This window comes from Arachis hypogaea, chromosome 20 (assembly GCF_003086295.3).
Source record: "Arachis hypogaea cultivar Tifrunner chromosome 20, arahy.Tifrunner.gnm2.J5K5, whole genome shotgun sequence".
Lineage (NCBI taxonomy): Eukaryota > Viridiplantae > Streptophyta > Magnoliopsida > Fabales > Fabaceae > Arachis > Arachis hypogaea.
Window position 1 is genome coordinate 14,675,856 of NC_092055.1, and position 19,118 is coordinate 14,694,973.

General features: G+C 36.6%; 2 protein-coding genes across 4 annotated transcripts; one reads left to right on the forward strand and one right to left on the reverse strand.

Moving 5' to 3' along the window:
• Window positions 1-8,212: 8,212 nt before the first annotated feature.
• On the forward strand, window positions 8,213-11,105 carry LOC112784822 (3-ketoacyl-CoA synthase 9). The gene is made up of 3 exons (XM_072230945.1): window positions 8,213-8,218; window positions 9,410-10,340; window positions 10,474-11,105. The coding sequence occupies exons 1-2, from the start codon at window positions 8,213-8,215 to the stop codon at window positions 10,178-10,180; spliced, it is 777 nt and encodes a 258-aa protein (XP_072087046.1). The 3' UTR covers window positions 10,181-10,340; window positions 10,474-11,105.
• Window positions 11,106-11,878: 773 nt separating this feature from the next.
• Window positions 11,879-18,498, reverse strand: LOC112785487 (TOM1-like protein 6). Of its 3 annotated transcripts, XM_072230642.1 has the most exons (11): window positions 18,061-18,498; window positions 17,603-17,837; window positions 17,093-17,289; window positions 15,570-15,661; window positions 15,414-15,490; window positions 15,049-15,092; window positions 14,913-14,955; window positions 14,610-14,708; window positions 14,031-14,144; window positions 13,527-13,690; window positions 11,879-13,403 (listed from the first exon to the last, which is right to left on the reverse strand). In XM_072230642.1, the coding sequence occupies exons 6-11, from the start codon at window positions 15,063-15,065 to the stop codon at window positions 13,316-13,318; spliced, it is 525 nt and encodes a 174-aa protein (XP_072086743.1). In that variant the 5' UTR covers window positions 15,066-15,092; window positions 15,414-15,490; window positions 15,570-15,661; window positions 17,093-17,289; window positions 17,603-17,837; window positions 18,061-18,498; the 3' UTR covers window positions 11,879-13,315. The 3 variants fall into 3 exon arrangements, with proteins under 3 accessions (XP_072086743.1, XP_072086742.1, XP_072086744.1); XM_072230641.1 differs by having other exon boundaries at window positions 17,093-17,837; XM_072230643.1 differs by lacking the exon at window positions 14,913-14,955 and having other exon boundaries at window positions 17,093-17,837.
• Window positions 18,499-19,118: the final 620 nt, after the last annotated feature.

The window sequence follows — 19,118 nt, forward strand, 5'->3', positions numbered from 1 at the left end:
GCTGAGAACAACAAGAAGAAGCAGCTATATACTCAGCCTCTGCAGTGGAAAGAGCCACTGTTGGTTGCTTCTTACTTGACCATACATTTAAGGACTTCCCAAGGAAGCAACATAAACCGGAAGTGCTCCTTCTATCAACTCTATCACCAGCAAAATCTGCATCACAATAACCAACTGCAGAAAAATCATCAATCTTAGGATACCAAAGACCAAAATTGGATGTGCCATGAACATATCTAATGATCCTTTTAACTGCAGAAAGATGTGACTCTTTTGGTTTGGATTGGAACCTAGAACACAATCCAACGCTTTGCACAATATCGGGTCTAGAGGAAGTTAAGTACATAAGAGAGCCAATCATTCCTCTATACCTAGTCTCATCAACATCTTTCTCAGTTTCTCCCTTATCTAATTTAGAATTAGGATGCATGGGAGTTCCCATGGGTTTGGCATTTTCCATACCAAATTTCTTAACTAATTCCTTGGCATACTTCTCTTGATGAATGAAAATACCTTTTTCAGTTTGTTTAATTTGCAGCCCAAGGAAGAAATTAAGTTCACCCATCATACTCATGTCAAATTCACTTGTCATGAGTTTTCCAAATTCAGAACAAAGGGATTCATTAGCTGATCCAAAAATAATGTCATCAACATATATTTGGACTAGGATAAAAGAATCATTAGAATTCTTGATAAATAGAGTTGTATCAGTGGTGCCTCTTTGAAAACCATTTTTCAAAAGAAAAGAGCTAAGTCTCTCATACCAAGCTCTAGGAGCTTGTCTTAAACCATAGAGAGCTTTAGATAGTTTGAAAACATGATCAAAATGCTCTTTATTTTCAAAACCAGGAGGCTGCTCCACATACACTTCTCTATCTATCACTCCATTCAAAAATGCACATTTCACATCCATTTGGTATAATTTAAAACCACAAAATGCAGCATAGGCTAAGAGAAGTCTTATGGCTTCCATTCGGGCAACAGGGGCAAAGGATTCATCAAAGTCGATTCCTTCTTCTTGGTCATATCCTTGTGCCACCAGCCTTGCCTTGTTCCTTGCAATGCTACCATCTTCTCCCAATTTGTTCCGGAATATCCACTTGGTGCCGGTCACTTTCTTTCCACTTGGCCTTGGAACCAACGTCCACACTTGGTTCTTTTCAAACTCAAGAAGCTCATCCTCCATAGCTTTAACCCAAGAAGGGTCACTAAGTGCTTCCTTGACGTTTTGAGGCTCTATTTGTGAAAGAAGGGCAATGTTTGAACCTTCATTTGCCTTTCTAGTGGAGGACCTTGTTTGCACCCCATGAGAGACGTCCCCAATGACAAATTTCTCAGGATAATTCTTCAAGAATCTCCATTCACGAGGTCTGGTGGACTTGGAGGCAGATTCAGTCACCAAGGGATTCTGTGTGCTGCTGTCTGCAGAATTTCCTTCAGATTCATGAGACAAAATGGAATTGTCTCTTGAATTATCATCATTTGCTGTTTCTGGTTCAGCTTGTCCAGAATTCTCTTTTCCATGATTCTGAGCATTCTCATCCTCCTTTTGAGCTTGATTTCCTGCATCAACATCTTCCAAAATGCTTTGCACCAAGTTAGTATCACAGAATGTAACATGTATGGACTCTTCAATAATTCTAGCATCTTGATGATAAACCCTATATGCTTTACTAGTTGTGGAATATCCAACAAACAAACACTCATAAGCCTTTGGATCAAATTTTCCCAAATTTTCTTTGTTATTTAAAACAAAACATTTGCATCCAAAGATGTGCAAGTAATCTAAGTTTGGTGGGTAGCCTTTCCAAAGTTCATAAGGGGTTTTCTTCAAAAAATTCCTTATGATTGTTCTATTTAAAATGTGGCAAGCTGTGTTAACCGCTTCAGCCCAAAGGAATTTTGGAACATTGCTCTCACAAAGCATGGCTCTTGTCATTTCTTGTATGCTTCTATTTCTTCTTTCCACAACACCATTTTGTTGTGGTGTTCTTGGACAAGAGAAGTTGTGAGATATTCCAAATTCCTCACAAAAGGATTCAAACAAATTATTTTCAAATTCAGTTCCATGATCACTTCTTATAGAAGAGATTTTCAAATCCTTTTCATTTTGAATTTTCTTGCAAAAAGGTTCAAAGGCCGAAAAGGCTTCATTTTTGTGTGCAAGAAATAAAACCCAACCAAACCTAGTGTAGTCATCCACAATTACTAAACCATAATGTTTACCACCTAGGCTTTGAGTTCTTGTTGGACCAAATAAATCAATGTGTAGCAACTCAAGTGGTCTTTTAGTAGAGATGTCTTCCTTTGGTTTAAAAGAACTTTTTGTTTGTTTTCCCATTTGGCAAGCATCACAAGTGATGTCTTTGTCAAACTTTATCAAAGGAAGACCTCTTACTAATTCTTTCTTTACAAGTTTGTTTATTTGAAACATACTTGCATGGCCCAATCTCTTGTGCCATAACCACTTTTCAGATTCTTTAGAGTGAAGACAAGCTACATTTTGATTCTTTAGTTCATCAAGAGTAAGTCCATACATATTATTGAAACGCTTGGCAATAAACATCACTTCATTTGTCTTTTCATTAACAACACAGCATTCAAGCCTTTTGAAAACAACTAAATATCCCAAATCACACAGCTGACTTATACTTAAAAGATTGTGCTTTAAACCACAAACTAAAAGTACATCATCAATGAAAGTAGATTGCTCGTTACCTACTTTTCCAACAGCAATGATTTTACCTTTACCATCATCTCCAAAGGTCACAAAACCTCCATCATACTTATTTAGTTTGATGAAGTAGGTTGACCTTCCAGTCATGTGCCTTGAACATCCACTATCCATGTACCACATGTCCTTTTTGTTCTTGGATGCTAGGCAAATCTGCATGATGAGATTCAAGTAGCCTTAGGTATCCAAATTAATTTGGATCCTTTGAAGTTAATCCATCTTGGTTGCCCAAGTGCATTGAAATCACAAACAATATTGTAGACTTTGTTTCCTACAACTCTCTTTTCAATGAAGCATTGTGCATATGAGTGACCAAATTTCTTGCAATTAACACAATGATTTTCTGGTGTGTGTTGCTGAAACTGATGTGAGTTATATTGCTTGAAATGATTAAAGCTTTGAAATTTTCTGGTTCTTGGAGGAGATGCATTTCTTTTGACAAACTGATTTTTAGTAAAGTTATTCCTCTTTGCAAAGACATTTTCACCAGAATTTTTTTGAATATTTTTGCCTTTCGAAAATGAGGTTTTGTTGTAAAAAGTTGGTTTCTTGAAAGCAGCCTCATTTTTCGAAATATAACCCAAACCTGGCCGGTTTGAACTCGGTTCAGTTTTTGGTGAAGGGTCAGTTTCACTTGTGTATACTTCATCAAATTTTTCTTCAAATGTTGGAGCATTTTCAATACCAGATTTGTTTGGTATGGTTTTGGTATTTGATGAAGAAGCCACAAACTTTATAGAGGAAATATTAGAAGATGCATCTTCCTTGGCTATGTAGCCTAAACCAGATTTTTCAAACAATGGTCTTTGACTTGCAAGTAATTTGTCCAAGTTACTAGAACCTTGAGCAAATTTTGCTAAGTCACTATTCAGCCTTTTAACCATATCATTTAATCTTTTATTTTCAGCAATTAACTCATGTGAAGGATCCACAATATGCTTTCCTTTTAATTTTTCAAGTTCAGATTTTAGAAATCTGTTTTCTTCAATGATGTCCAAAGCATATTCAGTTTCCTTCACTTTTTCTTTTAAAAATTCATTTTCAGCTCTTAACACATTTCTTTCAGATCTGCATTCATTGTATTTATCAAGCAGTTTTGATGTGTTTAAAGTGAGATCATCAATAATAACATGCAAGTCCTCAATGGTCAAATCATAATAGTTTACCTCATCAAGATTGTTGTTTCCAGCCATGAAGCAGTCTTTGTCATCTCCTTCAGATTCTTCTTCTTCATTTGAGTCATTCTCAAGATCCTCCCAAGCTGCCATGAGTACTCTCTTCCTTTCCCTCTTGTCTTTGTCCTCCTTTTTGAGCTTTGGACAGTTTGACTTGAAGTGTCCAGCCTCCTTGCAATGATGGCATGTCACCTTGCTCAAGTCCATCTTTTGCTCCTTTGAACTTGAACCCTTGTATTTGCTCTTGCTTTTCATCATCCTTCTAAATTTCCTAGCAAAAAACAAAAGTTCGTCATCTGAAATACCATCACTAGACTCACTCTCTTTTGGTTCTATTTGTGACTTGAGGGCTATTCCCTTTTTCTTTGAGTCTGTGTTTGTGTGTGTGGCTTCATAGGCAAGGAGTTTTCCTCTCAGCTCATCATAGGTTATGGGACTTATGTTGTTACTCTCGGTTAGGACAGTGGCAGTGTTTTCCCACTCTTTTGTGAGGCTTCTGAGGAGTTTTCTCACCAAGGTTTGTTCTGCATAGTTTGTACCCATAGCATCAAGGTTGTTGATTATGATTGAGAATCTCTCAAATGCTTCATCAATGCTTTCTCCATCCATCATGCTAAACATCTCATACTCTTTTCGCAGTATATCAATCCTCGTTTCTTTGACTTGTTTAGTGCCTTCGTGTGTAACCTGGAGTTTTTCCCAGATTTCTTTGGCTGTCTTGCATCTAGACACCTTCCGGTACTCTTCAAAGCTGATAGCACAGTGAAGAAGGTTGATTGCTTTAGCGTTCAGCTCTATCTTCTTCTTGTCATCTTCATTCCATTCAGCTTCTTCTTTCGGAGTCACCACTCCATCAGCACTTGTTTTTGTTGGGATCTTGGGACCACTCACAACGATCTTCCATAAGTTGTAGTCAATGGATTGGATGAAGATCCTTATCCTTTCTTTCCAGTAGGAATAGTTCTTTCCGTTAAAGAAAGGTGGCCGGTTGTTTGACTGGCCTTCAGTGAGGGTGTAGGCAATTGTGGTTGTGCCCAGATTGTTCGCCATTGGATCTTTGCTCCAAGCGGTTAAGCTTGATTCTTGAGACCTTAGCTCCTGATACCAATTGAAGGTTGTGGTAGGCTTAGAGAAGGGGGGTTGAATCTATGCCTTCCTTTTAATTACTGTTGTTACCCTTTTTAAAACAGATTTGCAATTCTGATTCTGTTGTAACTTAGCAGCGGAAATTTATGAGACAATTTATTTTTGTCTCATGAATATCAGAAAACAGAACACAGCAGAGAAGAGAAAAGCTAACACCAGCATGTATCCTGGTTCGGTTGCCTTGTGCTATGCAACCTACATCCAGTCTCCTCCACAACTGTGGAAGAATTTTACTATAGTAAACAGTATTACATACACCAATAACACAGGATTGACCCAATCCTTTCACACTCAAGTTCTAACCTAACTTGACATTGGCTATGCTAATACCTAACTATACCTCTTAGTGCTAACCCAACTAAGAAAGGGATACCATTCAGATACTAGATACAAGACACTTAATCAACCTAAAGAAATCAGAAAATAACTCTAGGCTTTTCTCTCAAGTGTATCTCTCAGCCTTTTTCCACTCATGGCTTTTTCTCAAGCTTTCTCACAATGCCTTTTCTCTCAAGAAATTACAGAAAGATAAGCTTAGAAAAGTACATTACAATCAGTAAAACATGAAGGAGATTGACTTCATTAACAGCCTCTGTGCTATGCGAAAAACCAGATTAGCAAGCCTCTGATTCAGTTCTTCATACTGGCGGAATGCACCTTTGATTAGGTTACACTGTCCAGTTAGTTGAACTTCTTCAAAGAGCTCTCTCAGAACAAACACCTCAGGTTCACTGGTTTTCTCTCCTTGCCTCTGAATGAACAGCAAGCTCCTTTTTATCTTCATGCATGTTCTTTGGTTCTTCATCCAAGGTCAACACCTTGAGCCTTGAGCTTCACCAACCCACAAGCTTACTTTTTCTTCTTTAACATCAAAGAGTAACCTTTGCTTCTGACTTTTCCAACTTGACCGAAAGCCATGAAGAGGTAACCGAAATTGTCTTCCAATGGTCAACCAAATCTGAACCCTTGAACACCAGCTTGGTCCCCAAGTTTTGATTAAGACCGTAGATACACAGCAGAATAGGGCAGAGAACAACTTTCCCTTCAAAGCCATTTTCGGATAGAGCAGAGAGTAGGGAAGAAAGGATGAAGATTTGATGCATGCAAGATGAGATGGATTACCTTTCTTAAGCTTGATTTAGCTTGGGATTTCTGTTTTAGCTTCTGTGCTTCAAGCTTCAACTCTCTCTCTCTTGCTTCTTTGGTTATTGGCTTATGGAGGAAGCTTTTCTTCTCTTTCTCTTTCTTACTTTTCTGAAGTCTTGATGTGACTTGATTAGAGAGGAGAGGAACGTTGCCTTGGTTAAGCAAAATGGAGGGAATTGTTTGCTGAAACAAAATTGGGCTTGGATCGGGTAGAGATATGCTTGGCTCATTTTAATTTCTTAAGCTTGCTTCCTTTTGGGCTTTGCTTGATTTACCAGCCCATCAACCTTGTTTTGTTTCTCATTCCATTTGGGCTGTAATTCACATTTTGGCCTGCAACATATAATAAATAATTAGTTAATAAGTAGATATAATTAATCAACACTAATTATTTATTTTGCTCAAAAATAATGTTTGTCATCATTAATTAATTTAGTTAATTTCTTAACTCAACATATATATAGAGTAAAAATAGTAGAGAGAAATAGAAAAATGGAGAGAGGTAGATGAGAGAATTTAGGAAAGGAGTTTATTAATTTTGAAAAAAAAATATTTTCTCTCAATTTTAATAAGAGTGTCATGTGACACATTTGATTATTAAATTAGATAGTAATATATGATACATATAGAAGCATAATGAACTAAATTCTCAATGACCTATTTGTCCTTCGAACTTTATTCTCCTTCCAGCGTGGCACCGTAACGGACACCTGGACACTATTTCAGCCACGTCAGCCAATTTCGTTTGGTGTATGAGAGGCAAATAGACGGAAAGACTAAATTGTCCTCCGTTTATTAAAGTCAAAACTTTTTTGTATTTAAATTTTTTTAGAGATGTATTTGTCAAAAATTTAAAAAGTCAGTGACTTATCTGTCTTTTTTCCATACCGTGTATCACATTCATCAAGTTCTATCTCTAATTATATTTGTTGATCTACGTATATTTATCAAATATTTACTTGTACCTAAATATTTTAATAAATTTTAATATATTTTATAATTTCTTTATTTTCTGACATTTTTCTTGCAACCTTGATATGATTTTGCTGTGTTCTTATTTTGTTCAAATTTTGATATTTTGCTCCTGAAAAAAAGATCAACCTCTTTTTCTATAAAAAAAAATGAATGCTAATTTATATAAAATTGTTTGAGGTGTTTTATTCAATTTTTTATACTAATTTTAATTTTTTATTTATTATAATAAACTATATTTACTATTTTTATTTTGCAGATTTTTGTAAATCTTTCATTCTTTTCATAAAAAAGTAATAATAATATTTTTTTATATTTCACATTCTTTTATTCTTTTTATATTTTCATTATCCTTAATATTTTGCATATAATTTATAAAATATTTATTTTTTACTCTATTATATATAAATTTTCTTTTTTTTTTTTTGTAAATTATGTTTAGAGTTAAATTTTAGATACTATAGTATTATGCATGATTAAAACTTATCTATTTTTATTCTTCGTTGTGCATGTTGTTGATTATTGCTTATATGAATAATTTAAAAAAAAAATGGTGATATCAAAAGGGAATTTATGTGGTGTAGTAGTCTAAATTTTTAATAAATTGAATTGTATAGTTAATACCTAAATTTTAGATATTTGGATATTTTATTATTCCAATTCATTGTAGGAAATAAAAAATTATATTATTATACTCAACAAAAAATGAACTTTTATTTATTTTTTTAAATAATTATTCAATAATATTTCAAAAATTATTAAATTATGCAGTCTTAAAATAATAAATTAATATGAATATATATTTTTTGTTCCTCTCTATTAAATTTATCTAAATTATTATTTTTCAATAATACATCACCGTTTCTTACTATTCAAATCAATAATAATAATAATAATACATATTTTTTTATTAATAAAAATAGCATGATAAATTGTATAATGTCTTTTGAACCACTAATTTAAAAGACAACTTTCTTCTGATTTTCAAACTATTTGCCATTCAAGTATTTTTTTTCTTTTTGCTCACAATGCCATTGACATGATGGTAACTTTTTCACAACTCACTTATTTAGGGTCTTTGCATCTAATACAACATGATTTGAATTTTTTTAATTTTCACTATACTGTATAACAAAACAAAACAATAAACCAAATTCACCTTAAACCCATATGCAATTGGCCTACAGAAACCGAAATAATGATTGGATTCACTGTCAAAAAATGAAGCCCAATACTTCATAATCCCGTTTGAGTTTAAGCATTCCACTGAACGTTAAGCCAAGCCAATTTATAGTGTTGCGCCTTTGAAGCTGTGCCCCAATTCACCGACAGGCGACAACCCACCCACATGTATCACGAGGACGTCAGAAAAAGAATATCTGTAAATCTGCTTCTGTACCATAGAACAACCCAAAACAAAATACTTAAAAACTTGTGGTTTTATTCGCCTAAGTCGAACTAATATAGATGCAGATTTTTAGATTTATATTTGACTCAATTTGAAGAGCAAATTATTAACTCTCTTTACCAACTCAAACAATAGATTAAAATAATTTTTGTGTGATTAACTCTCTTTACTTTTTTCAATATAAAAAGGAAACAATCTAATTATTTGTCAAAAGTATTATAAAATAAATTAATTTTATATTTTATAATTTATATGTGTAACTAAAAATTATTTTTTAATATGAAATTTCTAACATTATAAAAAATTTTATATTATAATTGATCTCAATAAAGAAAAAAAAAATTATATTCTTATGTAGTAATATGATTTATATTTATTTATTTAAAAAAAAGTTACACTCGTCTTTGTAAAATATTGTATAGTAAAAAATATTTTATTTATTTATATACTGATATGTTCTATATTTATTGAAGTTCATTAATATTTTTTTAATAGCATTCTTTGATTTTTATTTAATAAATTTAATGGTTTATTAAAAAGGTGTTTGCTACGGTACGATGATAAATTAATACGTACCGATACATTTAAAATATGGACAAATAACAATTAAACAAGTGGAATTTATTTTCCACGTCAGCATTTAATTTTTTCTTTTTTAAATATATAATATATCACCACTTTTACTAAAACACCCTTTTAATTAAATAAAAATAAAAAATAAATTTTATTTAATTTTAATGAAAAGACTTAAACATCCTTCCTTTATTTGATTAGACAAAAATACCCTTTGAATACCTCTATCTTAACAGCTTCTCCCCTAAACCCTAGCTTCTCCACCACCGCCGCAAGGACTGCCGCCGTCCGTCGCTCTCAGGCACTACCATCGTCGTCTGGTCGTCCGTGCTTCTTCCTCCTTCAAGAATCGCAGCTTCTTCTTCCTCGACCTCGGCGCGTCAGTTCCTGGTATTCATCTGCTCCATCGCGCTCTTGCCGCCGTCCGTCGGGCGCTCAGTCACCATCGTCTTCGTCTGGTCGTCGCAGATTCTTCCAACCCACCACCGTCTTCTGAGTTGTGTTCGTCGCCTGGCCTCTGTCTCCGTCACGATTCTGCCCCCTCTTCTCAGACTGCTCAGTAGAAAAACCCATCTCCATTCCAGTTTCCTTCCTTCGAGTTCAGAGAGCAGAAGCTCAACCAAGAAAAAAACCTTAGACTTCGACGGTCAGTATGTACCCGAAGCCATGCATCATATCCCTCCAACTCCTTCCATGGCTGCTGCAAGAGAAGAAGCTGAGAATGTTATGTTTGGTGCTTTAGATAATCTCTCTGCTAATACAAAGATTAAGCCTAAGGATATTGGTGTTCTTGTTGTGAATTGCAGTTTGTTTAACCCAACTCCTTCACTTTCTGCAATGATTGTGAACAAGTACAAGCTTAGGGGTAACATTAGAAGCTTCAATTTGGGTGGTATGGGTTGTAGTGCAGGAGTTATAGCCATTGATCTTGCTAAGGACATGCTTCAAGTTCATAGGAACACTTATGCTGTTGTTGTTAGCACTGAGAACATTACTCAGAATTATAGTCATTTATCAGCTATATAATCACTGCAATCTTGTATAAATCTGACTATAGTTACTGTTTTTCTAACTATGGCTACTGACAATGTTGCTTCTTAGGCTTATCTGTGGATTACGGCCACATACAGAGAGAGTAGAAAAGGTGGTGGGGATTGGCTTTCAACCTGGACTAGACCCAGGAAAGGTAAGATGATCTTTACTAATTTTTGCTTTCTTTTTCATATAATGGTGTCCGTCTTGGTAGGAATTCAATAACAATCTATGGATTTGATATGAAAAGGATGATGAAATTATGTTGTATTTGTGTTCCTCTTTAGATTGTTAGTGCTTCTCAGGCTGGAGATATTCAATTCCTTGATATAAGAAATCATAGTAGCGCCTATCTTACCATTGAAGCTCACCGGGGCCCACTCACAGCTTTAGCTGTACGTAGACACGCTCCAATCATTGCCAGTGGCTCAGCCAAGCAACTTATTAAAGTTTTCAGCCTTGAAGGAGATCAACTAGGCACTATTCGATACTATCCTACCTTTATGGCTCAGAAAATTGGGTCTGTCAGCTGCCTTAATTTCCACCCATACCAAGTCTTGCTTGCTGCTGGTGCTGCAGATGCATGTGTCTGTATCTATGCATACTGGTAAGGTGAATTTCTGCTGAATTGCTGGTAGTGTATGCAACTCATTCATTAGCCTCCATGTTAGAAGGGATGCACCTGACTGGGAGTAATCATGCGTATTTATTGGAGGCTTTGTCAAATAATATGATCTTCGTAAATGTGTGTAAATAATTTTGTTTATTATTATTTTCCATTCCAATGTTGTGTTATATCCCAATCCGCCTTTAATTTGTAAATTTGTTAGCAGAATATGTAATTTAGTTTGCTGTGGGTGGTGTGACTGCTGAGAACTGAGGCATATTCACTCAAATATAATCTTCGAATTGGGGGAAACCTTGCCATGGTGTAATTTCATTCAAGTTTGAGCCAGTGTGCTGTTTTAGTACGAGACTAAAATTTCAGAATTTTTAGCTGCCGTGTTGGCATCTTCTAGTACCCAAAATCTCACTGTTTACACTGCATAGAGAATCGATAGTCTAATTTAATTTTCATCTAGTAACATTACGGTATGACTATAAGTAATCTAATAGCATGTCATTACACAATAGATTATAGATTTTTGTTTATTGTTTTGTAACCAAATCAGCTTACCAACCAACGAGTCAAATGTGTCAAATTTCATTTCAGTTTAAGCTTTTAAAGATCAACTTACTGAGGTGTTAATGATCGAGTTTGAATTGATACAATAGTACAGTTAGCCTTCACTTGGTTGTTGTTAATTAGTTCATGGTTACCTACCATTGACCGTTGTGGTGGCTTTAGTTGTGTAGCCAGTTATTGGAGCTACCTGGGTCCATGTCAGCTGACAGACAGATACATGACATGGAATTGCACAATGGCAAGTCGCAACTTGTCAAGGGTAGCCTCTGCCTTTGCCTCTAAAGAAGTAACCTTAGCTGAAGTGGTGAGTTTGACATAGCAATGGTGAGCTTCAAGCACTCGCGCAGTGTATCAGGATGGCACCGTTGAATGATTTGTTGCTTATTCAAAATGTTGCGTAGCAATTCTAACGAAAGTTAGAAAAATAAACACGTACAACAATTAGCTGTGTATAGAAAGAATGTTATACGCACGTAATTAGCATCTGTTCAAAACACCCAAAAAGAATTCAACACATTTGAGATTGAAATTAAGGTGAATGCTCTCAATATGCACAAATGTTAAAAATTTCCGTGCCAATTATAGTGGTCAAAGATCAATAAATCTTAAAAATGAAACCACTACCAGAAAGAAATCTTTTATCAAAGAATGCTCCGAAGTCTATCGTCTGAGGGAACACTCAAAACTAATGACTTTATGATCTACTCATAAGTAGGAAACTGCAGCTGAATCAATCTAAATAACTTACATAACCTTAAAATAAATAGGAAAAAAAAAAGGTATAAACCATATCAACATTGCATGCTTTTTACAATAATAGAACTTCACTTGCGCCCTCCAACCATGCCAGGTCCCATTGTACCTGACATGCCGGATGACGTTCCACTACCAGTCATCTTCACCCTTCCATCTGTGTTTCCAAAAACATTCAAATCTTCAAATAGTCTGTAAGATGGAATAAAGGGCCGTTGTCCGCTGCCGGTACTGCCTGGGCTCCTTTGGCCGAAATTTGCCCCCACAGCAGATTCAGCACCATTGGAAGGAAATGTAAAAGGCCCTGTTGTGTTGGCTTGAGGATTGGAGAACAAATTGGTAGGAGATAAATGGTTTTGATAGTTGGGATAACCCGGTGTTGAGGCCCATGGTGGTGGAGGGTAACTTCCCAGGTACTGAATCTGCTGATTTTGAAATCGTTGCTGCTGTGGTGGAGCTTGAAAGTGCTGTGGTGGAGATTGTAACTGTGGTTGGGGTGGGGATCGGACCTGACCCTGGAAATGTTGGGGTTGAGGTTGGGCCTGGAAATGTTGGGGTTGGGGTTGCAAATGTGCGTGTGAGGGTTGATACTGTGGTGAAGCGCTATATTGAGGATGCTGGGACTGCAACGGTGGCTGAGTTTGTTGTTGGAATGGTTGTGATTGCTGGAACTCAGTTTGTCGATTAAGTGATTGTTCGGATTCATACGAGGGTGGGGTCTGCAAAGGTGGCTGATTTTGTTGTTGGAACGGTTGTGATTGCTGAAACTGAGGTGGTTGATTATGCAGTGATTGTTCGGATTCATACGAGGGTGGGGTCGCAGACTGGGAGCGGGACTGAGACTGGGGTTGATACATCTGTTGCTGTGACTGGACTTGAGGTTCCGACGGCGATTGAGGCCTAGCCCATGGCGCGACATAACTGTTGTATTGCTTATTCCCAGGATATGTTTGGGGAGCATTAGAATACCCCTGTTGTGGATGGATTGGCTGTTTGATGCATTCCTTCGACAGAGGTCGCTGATGACGTATAATTTTCCTGTGGAGTCGATGGTGTGAGGGACAAAGTGAGGCTCAGCAAGTCAATAATGTCCTGATCCTTTCCAGTACTAACTGGTGCAGGTGGATCGGGAAGAGCTAATGCATTGGATGGAACAGTAGTTGAGGAATCTGCCACATGTGACGTCACACTCATTGACGCCGCCGACTAGGATTCACAGCTTGAAGCATGTTACTCAACAGGTCCATAACATGGCGCATGGATTCCAAACTTGACAAACTATGAATTATAAAAAAAATAAAAGAAGACAAGGAAAAAGGAGAGATATTTTAGTTTACACAAGTCTGGCGACAGAGGTCAGCACCAGCGGTTGGCAACATAGTGAAAAAATTGAAATTTCACCTCAAAGTTTCTATCTCTGTTGCCATTGTTTCGTCAAGTGTTTTTGAAGAACCGCTTGGCATCCCATATCCAGCATGCATACTTCCTGAAGCTTGATGGGTAGGAGGTGGAGTAAATATTGGAGACGCATCTAAAGAACGCTTTGGAAACACTACTCCCGTTCGCTGCCATTTATAAAGTCCAAGAGAGTGTGCTGGATATGATATAAAGGTCATTCAATTATTAATTAAATGTACCTTTGGCAGTTGGCCTTACATATATCAATGCCATCTACATTTGAAATGTAAATTGATTGCATCGAAGGGAATAATAATAGGTTTAGCAAGGGGAACAATTCATGCTAAGCTTTGTAAAAGTTATATAACCCAACCATGAAATAGAAGAGAGGAAATACCCCCAAAATGTCAAGTTAATATCAATTTTCAGTCTAGCATTCAGCTCTGCATGTACAACTATAACGAGGCATGATAAGACTTTTTCAAGAAACTCTGTTGATATAGTTACCTTCAATTCCTCATATGCCCAATAGTACTGAGGATACTTTCCACCAGGCCCGCCAAATGCCTCTTGCCATGAGTCCAGCAATACTAAAATTTTATCCCTCACTTGCATATGTGCCTAAATTATCATCAAATGAATTTCAAATTAGACAAGATTAACCACAGTTAAACAGCATTAATTCAAGTTGCCTCCAAGATGTTGATTGATTGGATATATCATCCTACATCCAAATAGCATCAATACTAAGATTGTTTGGATAGGTGTACATCATCTATGTTTTGGTCGATCAATTAATCCAAAGAGCAAAACCTGAACAATAGGAGCTTTTTACTTTGCTATGAAATACGACCAGAAATATTAATATTTGAGCCAATAAGACAAGAAAGAGAAGTGAATTAAGTTGATGTCAAATTATTTGGCAACTGAATCAAACTACATCATATTGATGGATCAATTTTACTAATAGACCACTAGTTCATAGCAATAAATACACACTCACCAAGGGTCAATAATGCACAAGTGAAATCACATATGCAACTTAAATAAGAATGATTCTCAAGTTTCTATCTGACACCACCTTACCTTCTTCTTTACAATTTTGATCATCTCATCCAATATGTTCCTCTCAGCAATTTGAAAGTGGACCTGATCACCACAATTCTTCACCATTGTCTCCAAAAGCTAGAAGAAAGAAAATCAGAAACCATAAATCAAGCTCCAAAACAAATAAATTTGACATCAGGTACAACAGAATACAGAAACAATCAAGTTGATAAGTCTACCGCATTAAATTATATATATAAAAGGCTCAAAAAGCTGTTGAAAATCAGGAACTGTTAAATTATATCAAGACAATAAAACTACACTACAAGTAGATAAGTCTACCGCATTAATTGCTTGCTGAGCTTTCAAGGATTTATGATGAGAACTTCAAGGAGAAACCAGCAACGTATTAGTCTCTCAAATTACCCATAGCACAACAATTTCTAACTACAATGGGAAACAATGAAAATGGAAATACCTTGAGAGAATAGCCATGTTAAATGAAGAGAATGACTTCAGATCCTGGAATCAAATAAAGCATATAAGAGACATGAAACTAATAACCACCCAGAAAGACAATTTAAGGAAAATGCTTGATCATCACCGTAGTCCAAATTTATCAGAAAATGAAAATAGAATTGAAATTGCAACCAAACAGGCCCTAAAATCCTGTTTTCTGATTTCACTTTTTCCTTCACAAATCTTAAAAATAAAGAAGATTGAAAATAAAAACTGAAAATAGAAACAGAAATGCCAACCAAACATGCACTTTCTTTCCCCTAGAATTCGCAAACACACCCTAATAAAACACAATAAAACTCACACAACCAGCTATCTACATACCTGTACTGATCTATTGGATAATAATGAACCTAACTTCCAAGAAGGGATCGTAGAAGATGATCAGCAGCCCCATTAACCTGTCATTGATAATAAGAATAACCAAGGTCAGATATGTACTAGTAGACCATTATCAACAAGCTTGAGAGAGAATAAAACCTTCCAGGATGGTGAGTCAAAAGCCAAGAAGACAGCTTCTTTAAATCGATCCTTATAGCGGAGTATTGCCAGACCGCCAAAAGTGATGCCAACTGATAATATTTTTAATTGATAAACTCTTATAAACTGATAAACAAAACCAGTCATTTAACATCCAAAGGAAATGCTCAAGTAGGGCTAGTTCGAACTACACATAGATCCAATCCATGCCCTGAATTTCACAAACACTAAAGTAATGCATCAAAGCAAAACTCCATGAAAAGAAACATATCAATAGCATCACAGTCACATTAATCGCATTATTTGACTTTTCTAAAGTCAAAACCAATCCAAAACATATTAAGATACATAAACAGCATACAGACAGAAAATTCACAACCACCTTCTTATGCAAGGAAACAGGCAAGCATTGTTTATAAGCCTAAACCAGTACAAGTCATGTGATGATAAATAAATATTTGAGCCTTAATCATTTAAAGAATCATTTAAATATTCGAAGCTCAAGCGTGGCTGCACGATGGAGGAGAACGACGTTGCGACAGTGGCATCAAATAATTAATACAAGAAAGAACAAGCAGAAGGAAAAAAATCACCCTAAGAAGAAGAAACGCATAATTGGCACAATTTATCAAGCATACCAATAATAAATATTCAATCATCTACTTATCTAGTTAATTCAATTCATCTATTTTTTTGTTAAAAACAAAGATGAAAAAATTATTTTTTCTAAAACAAAAGATTGGTCATAATCAAGGTCCATATTCTTGTGAGAACTTGTGTAACGCTATAATTTCACTTATTAAAGCATGCCAAACATCTCTCCACATTTCACCTCCCAAATCAATGAATTCTAGTATCCTGCTATTTGAACAAAGCATACTTATTGTGAGCAGAAAAAATGGAAACAGCAGAGTCAAAAAGTGCAGACCCTAAAGGCCCAACCGTTGCATTCTCTACCTTTAATCCTTGTTGTGTAAGATCCATTCTCATGGCTCTCTTCTCTCCCAATAAGTCAATTACTGGAATGTGTATTTGAAGTTATCAATAGAAAAAGATAATGATCCCTTTCTCCTTGCAGAAGAACTATTCTAAACCCCTCCTTCTACTCATAATGAACAAATAGAAGTTCTAACAAACTTTTAGCAAAATTTTCAGCATAATTTCAATAAAGATTAATAAGATTTTCAGCTAATCACAATTTTAGCAAAATTTAAGCACAATTTTAACAATCCAATAGCCTTAGGTGTTTCTTAGTTGAAAAAAAATCCAACAACAATACAATATCACAACAATACAATCCAATTACAAAATCACAGTAAACCACAGCAACTCACTCCAACCCAGTAATCTCAAGTCTCCAACAGTCAAAATTATTCAACAATTATTCAATTCAGTAACAAGTCCACAGATTAACTAACAACAATTATTCAGCAATTATTCAACCAGTAACAACAGCAAGGTTCACAGATTAACTAACAAGTAACAAGAATTATTCAACAATTATAGTTTAAAAAAATTAATACCTAGAACTAAATGCCAGAACAGAGCAGAGCAGATCAGTAGCAAGAAAGGAACAGGGCACGACCGAAGGGCTGACGCGATGGAACAGAACTGGCATATGTCCTCCTTAATCATCACCTAGTCCTATTCTGAGTACTATGTATGCTAACTTGTAATAAGGTTCAATGGTGTTCTGCAAAATTTGCTAGAAATCCAAAAGCTTCAAAATTATGTTAGTATAAGTAATCATAGTTGCCATCTTTACACGAAGATTATAAGTGAAAATCGATAGATTGATTTGATATATTTGACTAAATTGTTACGAAAAATAGTCACCCAAAATTTAATCACACAAGAAAGTAGTGAATTGCAAGTTGTACACGCAAAAAGTACTAACATTATAGAACCAAGAGAGATTCAGAAGAATTGAGAGGCAACACATTTCCAAAACTCATTGGCAAGCCACTTCATTGTAGAATTAACTAACAAGTAACAAGAATTATTCAACAATTATAGTTTAAAAAAATTAATACCTAGAACTAAATGCCAGAACAGAGCAGAGCAGATCAGTAGCAAGAAAGGAACAGGGCACGACCGAAGGGCTGACGCGCTGGAACAGAACTGGCACCGTCGAGACAGTGGCTGCGCGACGGAGGCAGAAGGCGAGGCCGGCAACGGTGGCTGGACGTTGAGGAACGGCTACGAGAGATGGATGCTTCGGTGCTTCCTCCAAGCTGCGTTCGAGTTCTCTTCTGTCTTCTCTGCGTTCTTCAGTGTGTTCATTCAGAGAACAGAAAAAGCAATAATCAGAAAAGCATATAGTTCCCTTATGTTCGCGAGAGAACAGAAAAGCAATAATCAGAACTACGTTGGTCTAACATTTCAATTATCACATTATGCCAAGTTAGAACCAAAGTAGATGGCATTGGAAAACATGCTAATAAGAAAGAATAGAAGAACTTTATATATAATAGCAAATCGTGTTCTTTACTTGCAATAGGCTATCGAGTGGTCCTGGGTGAGTGGGTGGTCCTGGCCTGCTGGGTGCGATTTGCGAGTTGCGAGGGACTGAGGGTGGTGGTGGGTGCGACTTGCAAGCGTGGTGCCGACCTGCTGGGCGCTGGGCGCTGTCTGTGTGCTGCAGTGCTGGGCTGCTCTGTCCGCGAGGAGGTCCTGGGTGGGAGCAGTGGAAGGGCTGCGCTGGGAGGAAGGTGGCGGTGGCTGCGAGGTGGTGGGAGGAGGTCTCTCACCGGCGATGGGAGTTGCAGAGAGCGAGGCTGTGAGACCTAGGGAGTAGGGAGAGAGGGGCTAGGGTTCATTTGGGAGTGGGGCTTGGGGGAATGGCCGAATGGGGGTTACTCGGTTAGGTTTAGGTTTCGTTCATTTTGGGGGAGGGGGGTTTGGTTTTTTTTTTGTTTTTTACCTGACCGGTTCGGTTCGGTTCGATTGGGGTTTTTATTATCAGAACCGGTTTTTGATTTTCGGTTTTTTCGGTTCAGTTGATCGATTTAGTTCGGTCCGAGTCGGTTTTGTACACTCCTACTGGTTAGGGTTCCTCTAACCAACGGCACCGTTTTGAGCAAATTTTAGAAAACCGGTAGGGTCTCGGTTCGGTTCGACCGACCGATTCTCGACCGGTTCGACAGTCCAACAACGGTTTTTGAATCTTTCGGTTTTGATATATGACCGATTCGTTTTTGTACCGGTTCACGGTTCGACCGACCGGTTCGAACGGGTTTTCAGAATCTTGGTCTGAACTGCTTTTCCCCTCATTCACGAATTGACCGGTTTGACCAGTCAATTCGAACCGTTTTCAGAACTTTGCGTTTTCCCTTATTCCAAAAATCTGGCCAGGTGACGGTTCGATTTGACCGACCAGTTCTTGGCCGGTTCAACAGTTCAATTGTGGTTTTTGAAATTGGGGGTTTTAACATTTGTCCGAGTTGTTTTTTGTAGCGGTTCATGGTTCAACCGGCCGTCCGAACCGATTTTCAAAAGATAGATTATAACCATTCTCTCATGTTGTTTTTATTTAAAATGCTTAATATA